Consider the following 16,805-nt stretch of genomic DNA (forward strand, 5'->3'; position numbering starts at 1 on the left):
CATGGCAGTGAAAGCCCGGAATCCTAAATTAGTTCCTTCCTTCTACTAACTTTGGGGTTAGTTTGTTCTTTTTGTAGTTCCTTAAGGTGTAAAGTTAGATGTTCATTTGAGCTTTCTTAATGTTGGCATTTATCACTATAAACTTCCCTCTTAGAACTGCTTTTGCATTCCATAAGTTTTGTTATGTTGTGTTTCCATCATTTGTCTCAAGATATTTTTTGATTTCCCTTTTGATTTCTTTTTTGACCCATTGGTGGTTTAGGAGCATGTTGCTTTAAGCACCACATATTTGCGAATTTTCTGTTTTCTTCTTTTAATTGATTTATTTCATACCATTGTCATTGGAAAAGATGGCTTGATATGGTGTAGATCTTCTTAAATGTAGTAAGACTTATTTTGTGGCATAAGACCTGATCTGTCTTGAAGAATGTTTCATGTGCACTTGAGAGAAAAAATGTGTATTTATATTCTTTTTCTGTCTCTATATATCTGTAGGAAGAGATTTATTATAAAGAATTTGTTCATGTGATTATGGAGGCTGGTAAGACCCAAGATCTGCTGTGTGAGTCAGCAAGCTGGAGACCCAGGGGAGTCAATGGTTTAGTTTCAAATTGAACTTGAAGGCCTGAGAACCAGGAGAGCTGATGTTGGAGTTTTATTCTGAAGGCTGACAGGCCTGAGACCCAGGAAGAGCTGATGTTTCACTTCCAGTCCAAAGACAGGGAAAAGCCAATGTTCTATTTTGAAGGCCTTTAGGCAGGAAGAATTCTCTCTTTATTGGGGGTGGGTCAACCTTTTGTTCCATTCAGGCCTTCAGCTGGTTTGATGAGGCCCATCCACATATGGAGGGCAATCTGCTTTACTCAGTCTACCAATTTAAATACTAATCTCACCTAAAAATAGCCTCACAGAAACATGCAGAATAGTGTTTGACCCAGTATCTGGCCACCCCATGGTCCAGTTATGTTGACACATAAAATTAACCATCATACATATGAATATATGTTTGATGTTGTCTACGAGTTTTGAACCATACAGGGGAATTCCCTGGCAATCCAGTGGTTAGGACTCTGTGCTCTCACTGCCGAGGGCCTGGTTTCAATCCCTGGTTGGGGAACTAAGATCTCACAAGCCACACGGTGTGGCCAAAAAAAAAAATAAACCATACAGGTCAACTTGTTATCGAGTTCAAGCTCATACTGCTCACTGCATGACAGGCTGTTAAATCGAGAGATGAGTTGTCGGGGCATGGAGTAGTGACTGTATTTGGAAAGCCAGCAAACTGAGAAGATGGTGGGCTCATGCATCAAAGAACTGTCTTGCCTGAGTTAGAATTCAGGCTTCTTTTATACTAAAAGGGGAGGGAGTAAAGTCAAACATTTCCTGGTTCCAGTCAGCCTCTGGAGGGGATGTGTTAATTTCTTCCTCCCTGTAGTCATTCACAGGTGGGCCTGGTCAGGATGTTTCCTGTGAGCTAAACAGAGGTATTTCAGCTTAATGCTCACTACCTGGGAGGCAGGTTTCCCAGAGATGGGCCATTATGTATAATTTAAGCTTATAGGAAACATCCCTTTAGTGATTAACTTGTAATAGAATGCAAAAGTTTCTTCCTTATTACAAACTGAGACTGTTTATTCTGGAAAAAGAAATCCAAAAAAGTTGTTGGTGTTGGTAGTCCTCAGATAACTTCAGTAATGCTCCCATGAATTTTCAGATTTAGAGCAGCAGGACTTGCTGGTATGTGCTCTAGGATGAACTAGAATTTCTTCTGAATAAAAGAATGAATTAACATGCTGGCCGGAGTTACTCATTTTGAATCAGCTGGATTTTAGAGGATATTTATCTATTAGAATAATTTTTTACTCTCGATCAGGGGTCTGCAAACTAGGGCCCATGGATCAAATCTAGCTTGTCATCCGTTTTTATAAATAAAGTTTTATTGCAACACAGTCATACCCATTCTGTTGTCTACTGCTGCCTTTACCACAATGGTGACAGAGTTGGATAGTTTTGATAGATATCAGATGGCTTGCAAAGGTGAAAATATTTACTGTCTGACCTTCAGAAAACTTCAGAAAAAGTTTTGTTGAGCCATTCTTCCTGGTAATAGTTAATGATTTAAGACTAATTATTGAAAATCTTCGTAGCTTCTGGTAATAACACCATATCATTATCAGTGTTTTTTTTCTTTCTTTTTTTACTCCCGTTACTGGTGTGTGTGTGTCGGGGGGGAGCTGGGGGGTGGGGTGGGGGGGATTATATCCTTTTATCTACAAATGGTTTCCTCGGGCCAAGATTTGTTAACAGTAAATGGGGTGGAGGTGTTGTGGCCTAAGCATGTAATACTGCTTTATACTGCTCAAGATGGTTATATTGTCTAAAAGCAAGAATTTTTACTTTATTTCAGTGGTCTTATGCAGCTTTTGTAAAATTGTTACCCAGGAATCTGTTGAATTTACATATTTTGCTCTATAGCTGGTTCCTTTAAGAATCAAATGTTGATGTAATCTGCAAATCAATATAAGTAATTTTCAGCATTTTTCCCTGGAAGATGATAGTGTATAATCATCATCATCATCATCATCCCTAGTGATAGAGTAAATGTTCTGTAATGTATTTGTTCCTTTAGTAAAACATTGTAGTCAATGTTGACATTTAGATGTAGAGCTCCCTGAAAGCTCCTTTTTCCATATATGTAAATGTACAGTCTCTTCTCTAACCATGGAATCATACTATATATGTAGCGATACAAATGCTTTGCTCCCACACATACTTAATATTTTGGATGTCACTACATGTTAAAAAAAAAGTCAGTAAAATTATTTTTAGCACGTGAATATTATCAACTAACTTACAGATACATATTTTGTTTCTAGGCATTTATTTTTATTATTAAAGAAGTACTGTCCTTGTGCTTATATATTCTTATACTTCTCTATTACTTCTTTATAAAAATTCCTAGTAGGAGGTCTTATGTTGAAATTTACGTACATGTTGAAATTTAGATACCTGTTTCAAGATGCCCTAATTTAGAAAGGTTCTATCAGTTTATATACCCACAAAAGTATGTGAACTTTCCCTGCACTTTGTTTGACATTGGTATTTCAAATATTTGCCAGTGGTATTTAATGTTATAGATAATTTAAAAATCTAAAAATAAAAACATTGTTGTCTTTTTCATTTCTCTCATTATTAGTAAGGTTGGACATCCTTTCATATCTTTATTTGCCATTTCCATGTACTACCAGCCTATTTATGTTGTTTTCTGAGTATTCCTAAAAAAATTTCTCCAATTAATAGGTTTGCACTTGGGAGAGAAAGTAGTGGGCTGGTTGCCCTTTTTGATAATGGTTTAGATAGGACTTTGAGTTCATTTAAAAGGAATATTACCTGAGGAGCTGTTTGAAGAAAATATCTTTGGTGCAGATTATAGACAAATCAGAGTTAGAGCAGATCTGGTGACAGAATGCCTTCACCTGGTGCTTTAATGTGTGAGTGCTTAGTCAGATGAATTAAGATAAGTCCCATTCTGAGATAAGTCTAGAATCTACAGAGTTTTAAGTGGTTGTTCTGGACCTCAAAGCTGGTAGAAGTGTTTCTTTGGCCACTATTTTTTAAGCTTGAGTTAATTTAAATGTATATGACTTTTAAGGCTGCTTGTATACTTCATAGATAGGTCTATAAAACTCAAACTTAATTTATAAATTATATTATAAATAGAAATTAAAGTTAATAATAATTTGGCATAATGTTTTATTAGAACTAGAACTTTAATGTTGGGGTTAATATGGTAGAAAATAGCTTCAGGTCTGGTTTTATTATTTTTTTTAAACAATTTAATATTTATTTATTTATTTGGTTGCACTGGGTCTTAGTTGTGGCAGGTGGGCTCCTTAGTTGTGGCATGCTAACTCTTAGTTGCAGCATGCATGTGGCATCTCGTTCCCTGACCAGGAATCAAACCCTGGCCCCCAGCATTGGGAACGTGGAATCTTAACCACTGCACCACCAGGGAAGTCCCTGGTTTTATTATTAATCTCTTTATATATTTTGATATTAATAAAGAGAATGACTGTTCCTAAGTGTGGTAAAAATGATGTAATTAATTTTGTGGATGTGTTTGTCATTTTGTGATTCTTATGTTTATTAAACTGCTAGAAAGCTCTCCTTGCATGCCAATTTCAGTAACATGTAACATGATAATTCTGTAATGATGTTTTGTTTCACCTCATGATGATAAGTGCCCAGTCATTTCCGCTTTACTTAGAAGCAACTGCAATTGCAAACATAAAACCCAAATGGGAGTATTATAATTATGTGATAATGTCTGCTTTAAGGTAGCTATTCACGTCATCTATAATATGCTTATTAATTTTCAAGGGTATAATTGAATTGAAGGCTCAAAATTCTTGTACAGAGCTTGTTAACTCCCACAAATAAGTCTACAGGCTTCAATTTTAGAGTCACTGTGTTAACCGTTGATAAAGACATGTGCTACTATAGCTTTGTATAAAATTCAAGATTTAAAATTGCTCTTTCAAATTACTATAAACATTTTTCAGTGCTTGTCCTTTATTTCTGCACCTAATTTTTATGAACTTGTAATTAATAGTTCACAGAGTGACATTGGTCCATAGGTGTATTTTGAGTGGCATTGTAGACAGTAAAAGAATGAAGTGAGCAAAAACGTAAAATGATGGATAAGTCAGAAAAAGGCAAATGTAAGTTAAATAAAAATGGACAACGTAAGTGAAAATAAAGATTATAAGAGAACACTGAAAAGTGATACATTAGCTAAACAATGAAGATTGAACGTAACTCAAAAGGGAAAATTAAGCAAAGAGCCAGGAAGATGCTCTGGTGTTAAACTTTTATCAAAAGATAGCTAAAGAAATAAAATCAATTAAAATAATGCAAAAGAATTTAAAATTTTAAGTGGTTAGGGTATAGCGGAAAAAAATAAATTTTTTTGACCTTCCATGAGCACATTCTACTTACATTGTCATGCAATATGATTTGATTAGATTTTCCCTGAGTCCCAATTCTCAGCTAATGCCTGTGTCTGGGATCACAGATGCCTACCTATCAAATATTACAAAACAGAGTGCTGACATTTCCAGATGGATTGATGATAGAGTTGATATTTTAAATCAGACAGTGGTTCCATGTTTAAAAGTTCAATGTCTATAAGCAGAAATCAGAGCCCTTCAGCCAGAGGAAGCTGCTAAATCAGCATTGAATTTGTATATGTGTGATAAGTAAGTTTATTTGGTGAATCTTAGATATCACCAATCTATTTAAATTATTTTTGGCAGAAAATAAGCTTATTTTACCTTATTTGCATTTTTTACAAGGTCAAAAGATGTCTTCTATCTACTCACAGACATTATAAATGTGTTAACTTCTGCATATTTTCTTTCGTAGGCCCAGATTATTCTTCATCAGCATGGTTACCTGGTAATGAATCATTGTGGCAGGCCACAACTGTTCCATCTAACCAACGGAATAACCATATCAGGAGACATAGTATAGCTTCTGACAGTGGTGACACTGGCATTGGAACTTCCTGTTCTGACAGTGTGGAAGGTGAGCTGAATTCTTACTGGTTAGACGTGAATCTTTGTAGAATGGCTGTGATTGAGAAAATTCAAGGGATATGTTTTACTGTTCTAAACTAAGAAATTATAAAGTAGTGTTTGAATATTTAATAATGTTCAGTGTTGTTATATATCAAATGAAATTGTTCTTCTGATTGTATTAATTTTTCCTTCATTCATTTTTTAACTAAACTTTTTATTTTGAAATAATTGTAGATCCACATGTGATTTAAAGAAATAGCACAGTGATTCTATATACCCTTTATCTCACCCCCCACTTAGTATCTTGCAAAACTACACTTCAGTATCACAACCAGGATATTGACATTGATATAGTCAAAATACAGAACATTTCTATCACCACAGTATACCTTATTCTGCTCACACCCACTTCCCCTCCCCCATCTTATTTATTTATTTATTTGGCTGTGTTGGGTCTTTGTTTCTGTGCGAGGACTTTCTCCAGTTGCGGTGAGTGGGGGCCACTCCTCATCGCGGTGCGCGGGCCTCTCACTGTCGCGGCCTCTCCCGTTGCGGAGCACAGGCTCTAGATGCACAGGCTCAGTAGTTGTGGCTCACGGGCTTAGTTGCTCTGCGGCATGTGGGATCTTCCCAGACCAGGACTTGAACCCGTGTCCCCTGCATTGGCAGGCAGATTCTTAACCACTGCACCACCAGGGAAGCCCCCCCCTCCTTCTTAACTCTTGGAAACCACTAATCTATTCTCCATTTCTGTAATTTTGTCATTTCAGGCGTGCCCTATAAATGGAATCACACAGTATGTAACCCTTTGGAATTGGCTTTTTTCTCTGGAGATTGATCCAGGTTGTTGTGTGTATCAATAGTTCATTTCTTTTTATTGCTGAGTAGTAGTTAGCAATGGTGGTATTGGATAGACCACATTTTGCATAACCATTAACCCACTGAAAGACATCTGGGTTGTTTCCAGTTTTTGGCTATTAGAAATAAAGCTGCTATAAATATAAACATTCATGTACAGGTTTTGGTGTGAACACATGTCTTCATTTCTCTATGGTAAATTCCAGGAGCACAGTAGCTGGTTGTATGGCAGTTGCATGTTTAGTTTTTAAAGAAACTGTCACACTGTTTTCCAAAGTGACTATTCCATTTCCATCAGCGGTGGAAGTGGATCAGTATGGGTGATCTAACTTTCTCTTCATCCTTGCTAGCCCTTGGTGGTTTTTATTTTAATTAATTAATTTTTTCTTTGGTGGTTTTTAAATTTTAGCCTTTCTGATAGGAATGTAGTGATATCTCATTGTGGTTTTAATTCTCATTTTCTTAAAGATTAATAATGTTGAACATTTTTTCACATGCTTATTTGCCGTCTGTATGTTCTCTTTGTTGAAATGTTCTTCATGTCTTTTGCCCATGTTCTAGTTGGATTTTTTTCCTTTTTTTCTGTTGAGTTTTAAGAGTTCTTTGTATATTTCAGATACTAATCCTTTGTTGGCTATTCTGTTTGTAAATGTTTTCTTCCAGTTTGGCTTGTCTTTTCATCCTCTAACAGTGTCTTTTGCAGAGCAGAAGTTTTTAAGCTTGTGAGTCCAGTGTATCAGTTTTTGCCTATATGGATTGTGCTTTTGGGGTCAAGGCTAAGTAAGAACTCTTTGCCTAGTCCCAGATCTTGAATATTCTTCTTTTTTTTCTTTTTTCTAAAATTTTAATCATTTTTTGTTTTCCATTTAAGTCTGTGATCCATTTTGAGTTAATTTTGTATAATGTGTGTATGTTTGGGTGTCCCTGAGGCCAGTCTTAGGCTCAATTATTTGCTAGAACTCAGAAAAGCTGTTATACTAATGGTTATGGTTTTTTTTTTTTTTTTTTACAGTGAAAGGTTACAGATTTAAATTAGTAGTAGAAAAAGAAGCAAAGGACAAGCAAGGTCCAGGAGACAGCAGGTCCAAACTTCCAGTTGTCCTCTCCCAGTGGAGTTGTGTGGACAGTGATTAATTCTCTCAGCAGTGGTGTGTGATACCACATACAGAGTATTGCTCACCAGGCGAGGTCATCCAAGCCTTGGTGTCCAGGATTTTTACTGTGGGTAGGTTATGTTGGTATGGTTGACTGCCTTTGTGGATGACCTTAGACTCCAGCCCTTGAGAAGTCAAGCTAATATTACATGGTTCAAGGCTCCAAACATATATCACATTTTTAGCATGGACTATATGGAGTCACTCAAGGTCCCCAGGTAAACAAAGACACTGTCATTAGGCAGGATATTTCAAGGGTTTAGTGGTTGCATCTTAGGAGCCAGACAAGGGCCAAACCTTTCTTGGAATGCGCAGACTGTGGAAAACTCAGACATGCTGATCCTTTCTGCACAGTGTGAGATTTTTAGATTAAGGTTCGTTTTCTTTGCCTAATAAATCTTGAAACCAGAATAATTCCCACTTTATTCTTTTTTCAAACTTGTTTTAGCTATTCTGGTTGCTTTGCTTTTCTATATAAGTTTTAGAATAATTCTGTCTATATCTACAAAAAATCTGGGAATTTAATAGGAATTGTGTTGTCCATATATCAGTTTGGGGAGAATTGCCGTCTTTACTCTGTTGAGTCTTCTAATCCGTTAACATGGTATGTTTCTCCATTTATTTAGATCTTAATTTCATTCACCAGTGTTGTATAGTTTTCAACATACACGTCCAATACATATTTTGTTAGATTTATAGCTAAGTATTTCATTTTTGGAGGAGTGATTGTAAATGGCATTTAATTTTCCAATTTTGGTATCAATATGTTAATTGTATCTTGTGACATTGCTGAACTCTTTGGTTCTAGGAGGCGTTTTTGGGTATATTTCTTGGAGTTTTCTCTGTAGACAGTTATGTCATCTATAAGTAGGAATGTTTTTCCTTTTGATATCAGGCTGATACTAGCTTTATAAAATGAAATGGGAAGTGTTCCCTCCTATTTTCTGGAAGAGATTGTGTAGAATAGTGTTAATTCTTCTTTAAATGTTTATTAGAGTTCTTCATCTGGGCCTAGAATTTCTTTTTTTATAGTTTAAGATCATGAATTAAATTTCCTTGATAGTCATAGAACTATTCAAATTATTTTTCATGTTGGATGAGTTGTGGTTTTTTTTTTTTTTTGAGGAAGTAGTGCATTTTGTCTGTTGTCAAATTTGTGAATGTAGAGTTGTTCATAGCATTCTCTTACCTCTGTTTTCTGCAACCTCTGTAGTCGTATTTCCTCTTCCATTTCTGGTATTGGTTATTTGTGTCATCTTTCCTTTTTTATTTTTCAGTCTTGGTAGCCATTTGTCAATTTTATCAATCTTTTCAAAGAATCAGCTCTTTGTTTTATTAATTTTCTCTTTTGTTTTCTGTGTTCAATTTCAGTGGTTTCTGCTGTTTATTATTTCCTTATTACTGCTTTGGGTTTATTTTGCTCTTTTTCTAAGTTCTTAAGGTGGGAGCTTAGATATTGATTTGAAACTTTCCTCTTAAGATGTATGCACTTAGTGCTATAAAGTTGTCTCTCAGACAAGGTTTAGCTGTGATTCTCAAATTTTGATATTTTGTGTTTTCATTCAGTTCATTATATTTTCTTAATTTAATTTACCTTGAGACTTCCTCTTGACCCCAGGGTTATTTAGTAGCATGTTGTTTAGTTTTGAAGTGTTTAGAGATTTTTCTGCTATCTTTCTGTTATTAATTTCTAGTTTAACTCCATTGTGGTCAAAAACATACTTTATGATTTTGTTTCTTTTAAATTTGTCAAGATTTCTTTTAAGTCTCAGCATATGGTCTATTTGGTATATGTTCTGTAAATGTCAATTAGATCCTGTTGGTTGATGGTGTTGTTGATTTTTTTCTATATCCTTGATGATTTTCTGTTTAGTTGTTCAACTGTTGAGAAAGGAAGTATTAAAAGTCTTAACTATGATTGTGGATCTGTGCATTTCTTTTTTTAGTTTTATAAATTTTTGCTGCACATATTGCAGCTCTGTAGTTTGATGCATATGCAATTAGGATTGCTATGTATTCTTGGTGGATTGGCCCTTTTATTATTATATGATGTCTTTCTATCTCTGGTAATTTTTTTTGTGCTGAAGTCTACTTTATCTGATTTAATATAGCCTCTCCAGCTTTCTTTTGATTAATGTTTAAATGGTATGTTTTCTGTTCTTTTACTTTTAACTTGTCTGTAACATTATATTCAAAGTTAAGTTGCTTGTAACAACATACAGTTGGATTTGCTAGTCTCTGTCTTTTAATTGATATATTTAGACCATTTACATGTAATGCAATTATTGATGTATTAATATTCAGGTGTTCTGTTTGTTCTCTTTGTTTCTATTTTCATTTTCCTGCCTTCCTGTGGGTTACTTGAACAATTTTAGAATTCTACTTGGATTTAACCATAGTATTTTTAAGTGTATCTCTCCTAGTGGTTGGTTTAGGTTTTACATTATGTGTTTTGTCCTATGTAATGTAGATATATAATACAGATAACTTACATATACATAGCTTACCATTTTAAGAGTTTGAATGGAGTGTAGAAACATTATCTCCCTTTATATCCTTTTACCTACCCCATTTATAATAAAATTGTTTTAGCTTTTTCCTTTGCATATATTTATAACCATATCAGACAGTGTTATAATTTTTACTTCAACTATCAAACATAATTTGGGAAACTCAAGAGGAGACAGACAGCCTGTTGTATTTACTCACATTTTTGCTTCCTGTGCTCTTCCTTTGTGTTGTTCCAAGGTTCCTTTTTATTGTTTCCATTTGGTTCAGAGAATTTCCTTTAGTCCTTCTTTTAAGATGCATGTGCTGGTGACAAATTATCTTAGTTTTTCCCCAACTGAGAATGTCTTGATTTCCCCTAGATTCCTGAAGGATAATTTCAGTAGGTATATAATTCTAGTTTGACAGTTCTTTTCTTTCAGTACTTGAAAACTATTGTCACTTCTTTCTGGCCTCCATGGTTTCTGATGACAAATCTGCTCTCATTTTTCCCTGGCTACTTTCAAGATTTTTTTGTCTTCAGTTTTCAGAAATTTAATATCACATGTCTTTAGGTGGATTTCTTTGGGTTTATCCTTTTTGGGATTTGTACATGTTTTTGGGATTCAGCATCTTGAATCTGCAAGTTTATGTCTCTTGCCAAACATTGGAAGTTTTCAGCCATTTTTGTCTTGAGTACTTTTTTAGCCTCTTCCTCTTTTATTCTAGGACTCTGATGGCACAAATTGTAAATCTTTTGTTATTGTCCTGATGCTGTGTCCTTTTTGTTTGTTTGTTTGTTTTTCCTTCTGTTTTTCATTTGTTGTTCAGGTTAGGTAATTTTTATTGTTCTGTTTTCCACTTCACTAATATTTTTCTTTTGTCCACTCCATTATGCTGTTGAGCCTATCCGCTGAGATTTTTATTTCTATTGCATTTTTCAGTTATAAATTTTTAATTTTGGTTCTCATTTATATCTTCTGTTTCTTTGCTGAGACCTTTTGTGTGTGTGTGTCACTCCTGTGACACTCTGTGCTCCATCCCCATCCTTTTGTTTTTTGAGCACTTCCTTTTGGGTAGTGTATATATAATACAGATGGTCATCTTATATCTTCCCTACTGTAGCCCTAGGATCAGCCATTTCTCCAAAGATCCCTGGTTCTTTTTATTGGAGAATAGTATTTAGAAACCAAGATCTGGGTGCTGGGAGTGCTTGTTACCGCTGGGGTTTTATTGCTTCTACACTGTCACGGAGGCAGAACTAGGTTATATGGTATGTATACTCGCCTGTGTATATATGCATATCTACAATTATTTCTGTGTCTATTCATAAGTATCCATATTAAGCTAAATGAGTTCATACTGATGTCTCTGACTCTAATCCAGTATAGCAGAGCTCATTTTAACTTTTTCCCCTTACTTGTCTATAATTTCCCTTTCCAACAGTGAGATACCTCCACCATCTACCGTCTATTTACATATTTATTCAGCCCTCAGTATACAAGTAAAGCAGGTTCGGAACTATTAACCCATATTCCCCTCTGTTAGTTTCCTAGGGCTGCCATAACAAATTACCACAAACTGGGTGGCTTAAAACAGCAGAAATATATTTTCTCACAGTTTTGAAGACTGCAGGTTCAAAATCAAGGTATCGACAGGGATATGTTTCCTTCAAAGGCTCTAGGGACAAGTCTTCCTTAATTGCCGCTTCTAGCTTCTGGTGGTTACTGGCAATCCTTGGCATTCTTTGGTTTGTGGCATGATAGTTTTCATGTCTGCCTCCTTTACATGGCTGCCTTCTCTAGGTCTCCTCTGTGTCTTCAGATATCTCTTTCTCTCTTTCCTTATAAGGACACTGGTCATTGGATTTAGGGCCCACCCATATCCAGTATGACCTCATCTTAACTTGATTACATCTGCAAAGATGCTACTTCAAAATAAGATCACCTTCACAGGTATTGGGGGGTTAAGATTTCAGTGTATCTGTGTGGGACACACAGTTCAATCCACAACACTCTATTACATCTATGTGGTTAAATGGAGAGCCATAAAACTTTTGGAGAGTAATTTGATCTAAGTAGAGTTGAAAATAAAGCAGGAAACTACTTTGAAGGCTTAAAAAATGTATTATTAGCTATTTGGTCTTGTCACTGAACTATAAAAATTAACTTTTTTTGAGGATAGAATGATGTGGGAAGGATACAGATCTAGAGATTTAAAAGTTGTAGAATGGATGCTCTGGGGATTTTTTTAGTGCTATTACAAAGCTGTTTGCTTTAAGCAAATCATACTCTCTGTTAACTTTGTTCCTGTGTTATGACTTCTCAAAAATTTACTTGAGGTTCAGAGATAAATTCTTTGGCTTTTTGAAGCTTTGTCTTAGAAACTCAGTACTAATAATCTTTTTATAGTCAGTTATTTCAACCTCCATAGAATATTATGGTATTAATCTGGGTCCAGCTGGGAATTTTCTTTCCTCAGTTCAGCCAGGGAGAGCTTAAAAAAAAATTCCCCTCTCTCCCCCCAGACTAGGCCACACAGTGTCAGGGCTGGGATGCTACATTTTCATAATGACTGGCTGAAGAACTGAGAATACCTCATTGAGAATATGACTATAATGGTGTCTTTTTTATAATCTCCAGAAACTCTTTGATTCTGCTGTGTATTATTATATATAATTACTCACCTTTTCTATTGCTGTTTAGAAAACTGCTTCTTTTTATTCTTTGAATTAATTTAAAACTATTTGTGTTAACAGCAAGTATCACTGCTTTTCTCACTGAATAATTCATCAGGTGTTAAATGCAAGTCCCTATAAGTTTTTTTTTTATATTTATTTATTTATTTATTTATGGCTGTGTTGGGTCTTCGTTTCTGTGCGAGGGCTTTCTCTAGTTGTGGCAAGCGGGGGCCACTCTTCATCGCGGTGCACGGGCCTCTCACTCTCGCGGCCTCTCTTGTTGCGGAGCACAGGCTCCAGATGCGCAGGCTCAGTAATTGTGGCTCACGGGCCTAGTTGCTCCGCAGCATGTGGGATCTTCCCAGACCAGGGCTCGAACCTGTGTCCCCTGCACTGGCAGGCAGATTCTCAACCACTGCGCCACCAGAGAAGCCCAAGTCCCTATAATTTTTTAGGGATGAAGAGCATGATTCTCACTTTCTTCTTGAATTGAGCTGATGTGAAGATGTTATTTTTATTTATTTATTTATTTTTGGCCTTCCATTAGATCTTGCCATTACCTCCAAGTTGAACTCCCAACTCCTTTCCCTGCTAGTTTTTTAATTAATACATAAAACAATGAGTGATTTTACTGGTATGTTACAGAACACTATACAAAATATTCTAATGGACAAAGAATCCATTGAGTTCAAGGCATGATCATAGTAGGTAATGTTATTTAGAGGCTATTCTATGTGGATAAAGCAGTGTCAGAATTTGAAGACAAAGGGCAAGTAGGGAAAGAGTTCTAGGAAAGGATGATGAGTATAACAATGGTGCATGAAAATAAGATGGAGTAGTAGGACTCTGGGAGACTGACAATAAATAACAGAAACTTGGGGCTCCTGTGGAAAGTGAATCAGAATTATGGTTTGAATGACAGTGCTGGTAACAAATGACTTTGATTACATTTATTTATTGACTGTCAGGAGAGGTGAAGGGTACTCCTGTTTAAAAAAAAAATCAATTATTTAAGAATGTTATCTAAAAATAGGGAATAATTTTAGCAAGCATATTAAAGATTATTTATTTAGAACAAAAGCTTAGGGTGTTTGCTGATACAACACTTGATTCCAGTTAGTGTAGTTTTCTTTCCTGAATTTATGTCTTTCTGAAGTTCTCATGATTTCTGCTTCATGGGAGCTATTTACCATCTCTGTTCTTTGGTAAGTTTCCTGAGTCATCTAATTTGTAACCTTTGTTTTTCCTTGTTGGATTTGCTGCATGCCATATCTGTTTAATGTAAAGGGCTCAGGGAAATAACCATTGTGGAGGATTATTGAATATTGAAAATAGCCTTTCATTAGAATATAACTAATAGGTTGATATTTATAACATAATGTCAGCATTAAAACATGCTGTGTATTAGATTATTTCATATCAGTGTCATGTGGATACTTTATACATATATCTATATACACACATATATGCTTTACATACTTTGGTCTTTGATTACATAAATCTTTTTGTCATCCACTAATCATAGGTCTATAAAGTATTTATTTTTCTCATTTATAAAATTAAACAAATCTATCCTTATTAAATTCCAAACATAATAGAATAACCTAAAAAGTGTTCATCTCCTTTGTACTAAACCCCCAGTTGAGAATTACGGTGGTGTAAAATTATATTAATTTTAAATAATATACATGAAATTTGGACCTGTTACCAAATATAATTTGAGTTTGTTTTAGAATGTATCTGCAGAATATTTCAGTTAACTGCCTTTAACTCTGTTACTGTTAATATTTGTCTTGGAGGAGGGTATATATTCCTACTTGATTTCTGAGGCTGTGGCATGAAGTGCTATATTATTTTGGTTTGCTGTGACAATTTTTAGCTGAAATGTGTGAATGCATTTGAATTCTTAAAAGACTGATTATTGTAAAAACCTCAATATATGTAGCAAATAACTGCATGATTTACATACTACATGGGTTTATTAACAAAATCTCTTAATGTAACTTATCACAATTTACATACTATACTTGAGACAATATATGCACTTACATGTATTGTAAATTACTGTCATTTCCTTTCTGAAGATATTCAGAGTAGTTTATGGAAAACAGTAGTATAGAGCTGTGTGATTCAATATGGTAGCCACTAGTAACATGGGGGTATTGAGTGCTTGAACTATGCCTGGTCCAAATTGAGATGTAAGCTGCACACTGGATTTGAATATTTTGTATTAAAAGAATATAAAATATCTCATTAATATGTTTTAATATTGATTACATAATGATATACTATTTTAGATATAGTGGGTTAAATAAAAGATATTATTATGATTTTTAAAATAAATTTATTTATTTATTTATTTATTTATGGCTGCGTTGGGTCTTCGTTGCTGTGCATGGGCTTTCTCTAGTTGCGGCGAGCGGGGGCTACTCTTCATTGCGGTGCGTGGGCTTCTCATTGCGGTGGCTTCTCTTGTTGTGGAGCATAGGCTGTAGGTGCGCGGGCTTCAGTAGTGTGGCACATGGGCTCAGTAGTTGTGGCTCGTGGGCTCTAGCACGCAGGCTCAGTAGTTGTGGTGCATGGGCTTAGTTGCTCTGCGGCATGTGGGATCTTCCCGGACCAGGGCTCGAACCTGTGTCCCCTGCATTGGCAGGCAGATTCTTAACCACTGTGCCACCAGGGAAGTCCCAATAAAAGATATTATTGAAGTTAGTTTTACCTTTTTTTTTTAATGTAGTTACTGTAAAACTTAAAATTACAAATGTAGCTTGCATTGTTATTTTTAAAAATATATTTATTTATTTATTTTTGGCTCTGTTGGGTCTTCATTGCTGCACATAGGCTTTCTCTGGTTGTGGCACACATGCTTCTTATTGTAGTGGCTTCTCTTGTTGCGGAGCATGGATTCTAGGTGCGTGGGCTTCAGTAGTTGTGACACGAGGACTCAGTAGTTGTGGCTTGTGGAGTCTAGAGCACAGGCTCAGTAGTTGTGGTGCACAGGCTTAGTTGCTCCGTGTCATGTGGGATCTTCCCGGACCACGGACCAAACCTGTGTCCCCTGCATTGGCAGGTGGATTCTTAACCACTGCGCCACCAGGGAAGTCCCACTTACATTATATTTTTATTGGACATATTGGTATTGACAGTATCATTTGTAAAGGGTTTACTTTCAAAGATTTTACGAGTGTGTATATATGTTTATATATTTCCCAGTAGAAACAATATTGGCTTCTCAAAATAGCTACTGTCACCCCACTTAATATTTAATATAATAGAAATTTATATCCTTAGCATTATGTCTGTGATAAATTATATTCTACTGTCAGTCTGGCGCTACTAAAAGCATACTCCTTTTATCATTTTGACAGTGGTAAAAGCTTCACTGCAGTGGGATTGCCCTGGTTCCTTTGGCAAAGAGAAAGTTAAGGTTTCTGTGGTGAGATATAAATGTTTGGGTTAGGGAAGATTTTAGATTGGAGAATCCCTGAAATTCTGAAGAGTTCTGTTGCTCAGTTAAGGAACGGGGAAAAGGAATAATGTCAGTAATCCCTGCTGGAATTCTCCCATCAGGTGTGAGGTATAGGCCCTCAGACTTAATTAGGAGGAAGAGGGAACATTATCCTGGAGTCTCACATAGCTGACTGCTAGACCAGTGGGTACCCACATGAAAGTGAGCAGGTAAAGAGTGTGATTGCACCAGTTTTTCATATGTAAAGTTTGGATGCAATTTGAGTGTTTAGAAGGAAAAAGCCTATCTTGCCACAAGCCTCTGAAATTTGTTCTTTGCAAATAACATTATGTTCATGTTATATAATTCAAATATTTAACCTGTAATAGTAAATTTTGAGTTCTTATTTATCTTAATGATTATCTTTGTTTAAAAGACAATTGTGGTTAAATGGTATACCTCTGTAAACTAAATGTAAATTTAATTTTTGGGGTATAGATAAAAGTACATGAATAAATTTTACTTAAATTCCATGATACATTAAGTAAACAGTACAGCTGTGAAGTAAGTCATCAAACCTTAAACAAACTAAAAGGTAC

The 16,805-nt window shown here is 35.5% G+C and overlaps 1 protein-coding gene across 6 annotated transcripts in view; it reads left to right on the forward strand.

Moving 5' to 3' along the window:
- CEP85L (centrosomal protein 85 like) overlaps positions 1-16,805 on the forward strand; it is a 210,954-nt gene that overhangs the window by 73,762 nt on the left and 120,387 nt on the right. For all 6 annotated transcript variants that reach the window (XM_007190766.2, XM_057527706.1, XM_057527707.1 and 3 more), the window contains one exon: positions 5,425-5,586. In XM_007190766.2, coding sequence (XP_007190828.1) covers positions 5,425-5,586 — 162 coding nt within the window. The remainder of the gene's footprint in view (positions 1-5,424; positions 5,587-16,805) is intronic.

This window comes from Balaenoptera acutorostrata, chromosome 14 (assembly GCF_949987535.1).
Source record: "Balaenoptera acutorostrata chromosome 14, mBalAcu1.1, whole genome shotgun sequence".
In the NCBI taxonomy this organism is placed as follows: domain Eukaryota; kingdom Metazoa; phylum Chordata; class Mammalia; order Artiodactyla; family Balaenopteridae; genus Balaenoptera; species Balaenoptera acutorostrata.